The following is an 8,896-nucleotide window of genomic DNA, read 5'->3' on the forward strand; positions in this document are numbered from 1 at the left end:
TATTTTGTCGCTGACTTCAATGCAAAATAATTCCTGAAGTAGAAAAAGAAGCCGCCCAAGTTTCCCGCAAACACAAGATCAATGGATTTTGTACACCGACGGTGATTCTAATACGTCAGGGTCCAGACTGGGACTCATACTCGAGGTCCTGACTGGCAAAGTAATTTGCCAGTCCATAAGGTGTCCAGACATGACTGACAATAAGGCCGAATATGAGGTCGTGATTGCAGGATTAAGGCTAGCACTCAAGTATGGATCAAGGCGGGTCATCCTACACTGTGACTCACAGATCGTCGTCAACCAAGTCACAGGGACTTTCTAGATCAAAGAGCAAAGGCTGCAAAAGTACAAAGTCATAATTTGCAAATTATTGCTCGAGTTTGATGAATGACAGTTCGATCAAATCCCTCGAGCACAAAACAATGAAGTCGACGGCCTCACCAAATTAGCAGTTGCCACCAAAAGGATAGCCGGCGAAGGAAACGTGGTCGCCCTCCACTCGTCAATAGATCAAATTGAGGTAAGGACTCTAAACCTAACTTGGGACTAGTGCAACCATATTATTAAATACTTGCAGGATGACGTACTCCCAGACGATAAAAAAGAAGCCAAAAAACTTAGAATGCAATCAGCCAGGTACATCATCATCTAGAACGACCTATACAAAAGGACGTACGGCGACTCCCTAGCAAAATTCTTTCGCCCGAATCAAACTCGTCGTGTACTAGAAGAAGTCCACGAAGGCCACTGTAGGGCTCATTCAGGCAACCGGGCTCTGGTCAGATGCCTCATATGAGCGGGATATTACTAGCCCATTATGAAGATGCGAGCAATGCCAAAATTACACCCCAATGATCCACCAAACAAGCGAGCAACTCCATTCGGTCACATCCCCTAGGCCTTTTATCAAGTGGGGGATGGACATCATCGCCCCCCTCCCTGCAGGAGGAGGTAACGTACGCTTTCTCTTAGTTTTGACTGACTATTTCTCTAAATGGATGGAAGTAGGGGCATTTACTCAGATACGCGAACAGGAAGTGATCACCTTCATATGGAAAAATATTGTGCCGCTTCGGCCTCCCCAAAGAGATTAACTGCGATAATGGACCCCAATTTACTGGAAAAAGGTCGCCGAATATTTCGAGAAGTGGCATATCAAACAAATACTCTCCACCCTTACCACCTCGCTGGCAATGTCCAAGAGGAATCCTCCAATAAATCAATATTGAACATCATAAAGAAAAAGCTTGAGAACGCCAATGGACTTTGGCCAGAACTACTACCAGAAGTGTTATGGGCATATTGTACAGTGTCAAAGACGAGCACAGGTGGAACACCTTACTCGTTAGTCTATGGGACTGACGCAATAATACCAATCGGAGAGCCTAGTTTGAGATACTCCCATGAAAGCATGCTGAGGAACGACGAAAGCAGAATGCATGACCTCGACGAAGCTGACGAACGGAGAGACATGTCTTACATAAGAATGATAGACCAAAAATAATAGGCAGAGCGCTACTATAACAAAAAAGCTAAGATCAGACCACTCAAAGTCGGGAACTACGTACTCAAATCCAAAACACAAGCAAGCAGAGATCCGCGGGAGGGAAAACTGCGAAAAAATTGGGAGGGCCCCTACAAAATCACAGCGACAGCAGGCAAATGGTCATTTCAACTAGAAACAATGGAAGGAAAACAGCTACCAAAGAACTGAACGCTACCCACCTCAAGTACTTCAACTTTTGAGAACAATCGTTTTCCAAGTCGTACTCTTTTTCCCTCACTTGAGTTTTATCCCATTTGGGTTTTCTCAAGGGGGTTTTTAACGAGGCGATGAGGAGGACAATTCAAGTCAAAGTGCAGTCAAGAGAGTTCATTGCTCAACCTCTCAACATATCTCTAGGTCACCAAATGAAGGGACTAGATAGACCGAAACTGGAATGTCAGCCCGAAGAATATGTAAATTTCCCCAAGTATTGAGCAGATAAACTGGGACTGGAATGCTAGCCCGAAAAATATATAAACTTCTCCTAGTATTGAGCCACATGAAAAACAACATTCGACCTTGTTCGAATTAACACATTCGACCTCGTTCAAATTAAAACGACATTTGACCTCGTTCGAATAAAACATTCGACCTCATCCAAATTAAAACATTAGACCTTGTCTGAATTAAAACATTCGACCTTGTTCGAATAAAAATATTCGACCTCGTTCGAATAAAAACATTCGACCTCGTTCGAATTAAAACATTCGACCTCAATCGAATTAAAACATTTGACCTCGTTCGAATTAAAACAATCGGCCCCGTTCGAATTAAAACATTCGACCTCGTTCGAATTAAAACATTCGACCTTGTTCAAATTAAAATGTCATTAGACCTTGTTCGAATAAAACATTTGACCTCGTTCGAATTAAAACATTCGACCTTGTCCGAATTAAAACATTCAACCTCGTTCGAATTAAAATAATCGACCTCGTCCGAATTAAAACATTCGACCTCGTTCGAATTAAAACATTCGACCTCACTTGTATTAAACTTACGTTTCAAATTAAGCTGTGGATATGTTTGACTATTCAACAACACTTAATTTGCCACATATCACGACCACCAAGTGCGGCGTTTTATCTCGTGCAACATACAAACCGAGTTTCTATAGCCAAAAGCAGCCAAACGGAAAAATTAAGGAAATGAGCATGCAGAACCTAACAGAAGAAATCCAGAAACAAACTAAAATAATATTTCATACTTAAAAACTATTCTTTACAAGGGATAAAACAGACGCCCACAAAAATATGCATACTATAAGGATTACTCGCCACCCGAACCAACATCTCCACCTTTACCACTGTCGTCGGGATATTCGTCCTCGTACCAGGCATCCTGCTCAATCCCGTCTAGATCCTCCTCGCCATCGCCGATTCCCGGTGTAGCAGGGTCGTAGCCATAAGCGATCCGAGCGGCATGCGCCTTGGCACGGGATTCCTCAAAATTAGCCTCAGTAACTCTCCCCGCGGTCATCATATCTTTAAATATGTCTAGATGAGCATCGACATAGAACCACTTTTCATTTAAATCCCGCGGACCATCAGAATAAGGAGAGGTGTGGGATGAGAATGACCGAGCCCGCAACTGCGTCTTCTCGGCCCTAAGAGCGACGATTTGGTCACCAAGGTTTGAAAACCTCTTTTTTACCCCCCCCCCCCCTCCCCGATTTGCTCATCAAGACGCTCTTCCCTGAGTCTAGCCATCTCCAAATCATTTTTTCGCTCAGACTGAAGGACGCAGATTGCATCCCCCAAAGCCTCCGCCTTTGTCAAAGCTTCCAAACGAGCCAACTCAGCCTTCTCCAAATTCGCCGTCCTCTCGGTAACCTCATTACTCAACACATCGGCCCTGACTGGGCATTGTCCAAGCTCAGCCTGCAGATATGCCACTTGGGCTTGAAGGTCCGTGCATTCTGCCTCAATACCTTTGTTCACCTCGAGCTCCTCGTCTTTATCCCTAAGTGCCCCTTCAAGGATGCTGCACTTACTGATGACTCTCATTAGCTCATCATCCTTCTGTTTCAACTCGTCTATGATGACTCGGAAGTTGCCGCTCTCACCAAATTACCTACAGATCTCGCGATGCTTGTTGCGATATTCAAGGTACTTGCTCGCCATCTTCTTAAAACTAGTTTTATGCCTCTCTTCTCGGCGAGCACTCTCAACCTCCAAGATGATGGTCTGAGAAAAAAAGGGAAGAAAATCAGTATCGAAAATAATGTGCAAGGTATAAAAATTACTAAGTTCGGAAGATTTACCCTTAGGGCGAGGCCGGCTATACTCGATGACAGGGTGGCATTGTTCAGCTTCTCGAAGGTCTTTCCCTCCACATCGGAGCAAAGGGGACCTAAGAAAGGGACCACCTTTTCAGTGTTCACAAGTAGGTCGCGATCCATGGGGATCATGATGATACGAGTGGACCCTTCCAACCTCACTTCCACCTGAGTGAACCCCTCGCTCAACATCCGTACCTCATCGGGGTCAATATCTGAGCTGGTCTCGTAGCCGTCCTCGACAATACTTTTACTTTTCGCCTCGGTTGAGGAACGAACATCAACCGATACGAAGGACGACGACTCACTTCCAGGTACGCTATCACCAACTCCCGCGGACGATCCTCCGACTTCAGCCCCAACCTCATGAAAGGGCGCTCATTCCGCTGCTCCTGTCGATAGCAGAACTCCAGACGACATACTTGCATCACTTTCGGGTACAACTATGGTCGGCTCATGGTCTCCCCTTGTGGAATCCACTACGAGGATTGTACCATCACTAACATCCACCAACCTCCTTTTTCATAGATTCAGATCCTCTCCGCTCGATGATGACTCATCCACTAAATGCCGCACAGGATAGGCCGAAGTCACAGATGCTGAGGCCGCTGACGGCTGAGCTGATATCAGCAAAATCAAAGATCGAACAGAGGCAGACGACCTAACGGGCTTAGACGTAGTCGCAACGGAAGCAGATCCAGTTGTGACGATCGCTTGGCAAAATGCGGGAGTAGGAGCTATCGACTCCCTCGGACCTCTCCGTGCTGATAAAAAAAATCAAATCAAGACCCCGACAAAGATAAAAGGCAACCCACCAGAAAAACTCTTGATGAAAATAAGCACTTACTGAGAAACGTGGGCTCGAACTTAACACGAAAGGTCGACCATTTGTGAATCCCCACTGTATGAGGGAGGACTTGTCTAACTCACTTGTGAATATCCTCCACCAATGGAGGTGTCGGCCTCCGCTGCATAAAAAATGATTTAAATATAATCAAGGAGTACTAGTAAAAAATGCAACAAAGGGGAGGAAAAGTACTTACGAGCATAGTTCCAAAGCTCAGGAAACCCGTTTGCATTCGCCACTACGTCTTCAGTTCAGACGTAGAAGTAGTTGAGTCAAAACTGGAGGTTGCTTTTATCATCCATTTTTACTATAATACTTTTACCGCCCCGGTGGCGGAGATGCAACATCGTCCCCCTGAAGAGATGCATCAAGTGACAGTTGGTCACTTCGACCCCGACCAACTCCACGAACTTCGAAATCATGCGGATGAGCTTGTAAATATAGGGAGATAGTTGAGTCGGGCACACCCGGTAATAATGGCAAAACTCTTTGGCCAAGAGTAGAATAGGAAAAGTATAACCTACGAAGAAGGGGTAGGCATAAAAGGCACAATACCCAGGGCGATGTATTTGTATCACGTCATGCCCCGCTGGGATGATGTCTATGTGGGCGGGAATTTTGAATTTAACCCTAAACTTGGCGATGGCCTCCTTTGTCATCAACGACTCCAAAATTTCGGGGTCATCTTCGGGCATCTTTAAGAAATCAGTTCTTTCTTTCTCCTTTCGGGGAATTATTTTCTCCATCGTAGGAAAGCTGTCATCTTCAGCAACCATGGCTATTTCATCATCGTGGGGGGGGGGGGGGGAGGGAGGCATGTGAACTGCCAAGGGGACTGGATCAGGCATTCCTCCTGAATTGGTTGTATTAACCATTTTTGCTCCTTTTTGTGTCGAAAAAACGTAAACGCAAACGCAGAAGAGATATAGCTGGCAGAATGTATTCGAACCAGTTAAAACAAGAATGTAAGATTGAAGGTAACAAGAGCAACAACAATGTAAGAAGGAAAGAAGAAATGGATATGTTCGAAAAGCACTAAAAACTGGGCAAAGGATCTCATGTCCATATTTATAAGGACCTGGTCATCACGATCGAGGATATAAACCATTAATGTCACGCACAGATATCAAAATGACAGAGGCACGGGAAATAACACAATACATCGAGTAAATGCGTAATTATGACACGTGGCATTGTGACGTCATTCTGAATCGACGTAACGATAAGTTTTGGTCCATGAAGCGCCATTTTATCACCTCGCCATTAACGTTACTACTCGACCTACTCACCTCAAATCTCTTCAATTATAACTAGCGAAGTTCGCTCACCGAGGTCGTACGAGATACGACCTCGATAATCGGAGGGACTAACTGTATGGGTCGAAAATCTGACTAAGGGCTTTTAACATGAAAACAATGTCGCCATAGGTAATTTGGCCGAGGTCAAATAGTAACTAATGGGATTCGTGGTCGAGCAATCAGTTATGGCCGAGGTCAAGTATCAAAGAGCAATTAATGGCCAGTTTAGTAATATAGCCTTTAAGAGAATATTGTGTTAGACATCCTTTATATTTGTACTTTTAGGGTTAATCGAGGGCCCGCTCCTATAAGTAGAAAGAGAGATCAGATGAAGGGGATCACCCGGATAAGAACTTACTTGACAAAAATAGATTCTCTACATCTTTTACAGCAGATCTAAGAAAGATTCCAAAATTCTTGTATCTATAATTCATCATAATCAGAAGAGGAATCGTTTTTATTTCATCCGATTTTGGATGAATCATTCCCTTTATTGACTTTAGTGCCATTCAAGTTAATTAAATGCTATATTTTCCTTTGCCGTTATTGATATTCGCAATTGAATTAACATATGAAGTTATTATTATTAGCTATGCTTAACTCCAAATTAAATACCTTCAATTAGTTTAATCAAAGATAATTATTTTTTTGATCAAATACAACGTTCCGTTCTTGTTCTTGGGATACTAATTCTTTCATTAATCTCAATAGAAATCCATGTGTGCACGTGAAGAATTTGTATGTATCCTATGTTACTTATCACTTAAATTTGTCTTATTTAAACGCAACCTAATACATAAAACAATATTGCATTGAATTTTTATAATCCTCTTACTCTAATTTCTAACCTACTATATTTACTGCCTCTGTTTTAAAAGGCATTTTTGGGGCGAGTCTCGGGAGGATGGTGTGGGACGAAAGTATCAAGAGGCGTACGCCTCGCAATTTCGGACGTACGCCCGGACGTTCAAGGCGTATGTTCGGGCTTTCGAGGCGCGGTTTTTTAGTAAGGAGTAAGCCCAGAGACTTTTTCAAATTAAAATAAAATTTATTGAATTAGTCCTTCATATAATATCCAAATTCTCAAAAGTCAATTTGGTAATTACTCAAAAGGTTTTAAAAGGAACTCAAAAGTATTAAATTTAAAAGTAAAGATATTTTTTTATTGATTTAAGCCCTAATTCATGGTTTTTCCAATTTTTTATCTTGTCCGCTAGTCTGCTAATATTTTCCAAAAGCAACGAATATTTAATTTTTTTTACAAATACAAAGAGAACTCCATTCTTCTTCATAGTAGCAAATTCAAAGTTCAAATTGCAGGTTAATCATCCTTTTTGTTCCTCCATTAGAAAACTTTATTCTTTTAGACTCAAATTACTTGTGCTTGTAAGTAACATATAATAGATTATTTTGATTAGTTTTTTTTTGTGGGGATGGAGCACACATATATATAGTTTTCTTCAATTGTTATGCAATTTTATATGTTTATAAATATTTATTGTCATTATATTATTTTATAAAATATTAAAAATTAAATACTTATGAGGCTTACGTCCCGCTGAGACATATATAAAACGTCTCGTCTTACGCCCATGTCTTTTATAAAAATGACTTGTTTCTGACACGCGTATTGCACGTGTACTCCATATAATTGAGTATACAATTAAAAAACAATCATATATATTATTAAACCGTGGAGCTTGATTTATAAAATAAAAATTAAAACAGTGTCTTATTGTGATTTCTGGCTTTGCCTGCAATTAATAAACATAATTTACTAAACATATATTTTTTTTTACTAAATGATAAGGTTGGACTAATAGTATATTAATATTATCTTTTTGTCCTTTTTTTTTTGAGCCGAGGTCTTTCGGAAACAGTCTCTCTACTCCTTCGGGATAGGGGTAAGATCTGCGTACACACTACCCTTCCCACACCCCATTAGTGGGATTTTACTGGGTTGTTATTGTTGTTGTATTGTTAAGATATTAGAACCCGATCCGTATAATGTTGGCAGGTAATGGGTGTAGATATGAATTTAGATAGATATAGATATCATTTTATCATATCAGATGCCACTTTATTTAAGTAAGATATCTTATATCTAAAAAAATGTACATTTTTATATAAAATAATAGTAATTTATTAATAATATAATATATTTAATCTCCATGCTATTATAACTTACATATTTTGTGCAAGTACTGAAAATGAAGTGCCCATGATATATATATATATATATATATATATATATATATATATATATATATATATATATATATATATATATATACACACACACACACACTAGGGCTGCTTATCAGGCGGATTGAGCGGTTATTTACTCTTAACAGTTTGGCTTATCGGTTATCGGCTTTTAAATGTATAATCCGCTAGCCACCCGATAAAATATCGGGCGGACACTACTAAAAATCTGCTAAAAACCGACCAACTATTTCCGACCAACGTTGGTCGGTCAAAAAATACGACCAAAAATCGTCCAGGTTGGACGCAAACTGGGAAAAAAAATATTTATATTTTTTTTAAACAAAATACCGACCAACGTTGGTCGGTAAATTGGTCAATAGGTGGTCAGACAAGAAAATTTTGGATTACCGACCAACGTTGGTCGGTAATTTGGATCCAATTTTTTAAATTTTAATAATTATTTTATTATTCTTAAATATTTTATAATATTTAAGAATTTATATTTAAAATTACCGACCAACGTTGGTCGGTTAAAGATTTTAAATTTTTTTAAAAAATCAACCGACCAAAGTTGGTCGGTTTTTGGTCAAACGGTCAGCACTTAATGTACCGACCAACTTTGGTCGGTAATTCTAAAATTAGAGAAGTGAAAAACGGGGGAAACCCTCATTTCTCTAAAAAATTTCCCTCTTCTTCCTTCCCTTCTCTCCTTCTCCCAGCCC

At 40.5% G+C, this 8,896-nt stretch overlaps 1 protein-coding gene across 1 annotated transcript; it reads left to right on the forward strand.

Annotated features, from left to right (window-relative positions):
• Positions 1–1,102: 1,102 nt before the first annotated feature.
• Positions 1,103–1,504, forward strand: LOC142178003 (uncharacterized). Its single transcript, XM_075247316.1, has one exon. The coding sequence runs from the start codon at positions 1,103–1,105 to the stop codon at positions 1,502–1,504; it is 402 nt and encodes a 133-aa protein (XP_075103417.1).
• Positions 1,505–8,896: the final 7,392 nt, after the last annotated feature.

The sequence above is a fragment of the Nicotiana tabacum genome, chromosome 24 (genome assembly GCF_000715075.1).
Source record: "Nicotiana tabacum cultivar K326 chromosome 24, ASM71507v2, whole genome shotgun sequence".
In the NCBI taxonomy this organism is placed as follows: domain Eukaryota; kingdom Viridiplantae; phylum Streptophyta; class Magnoliopsida; order Solanales; family Solanaceae; genus Nicotiana; species Nicotiana tabacum.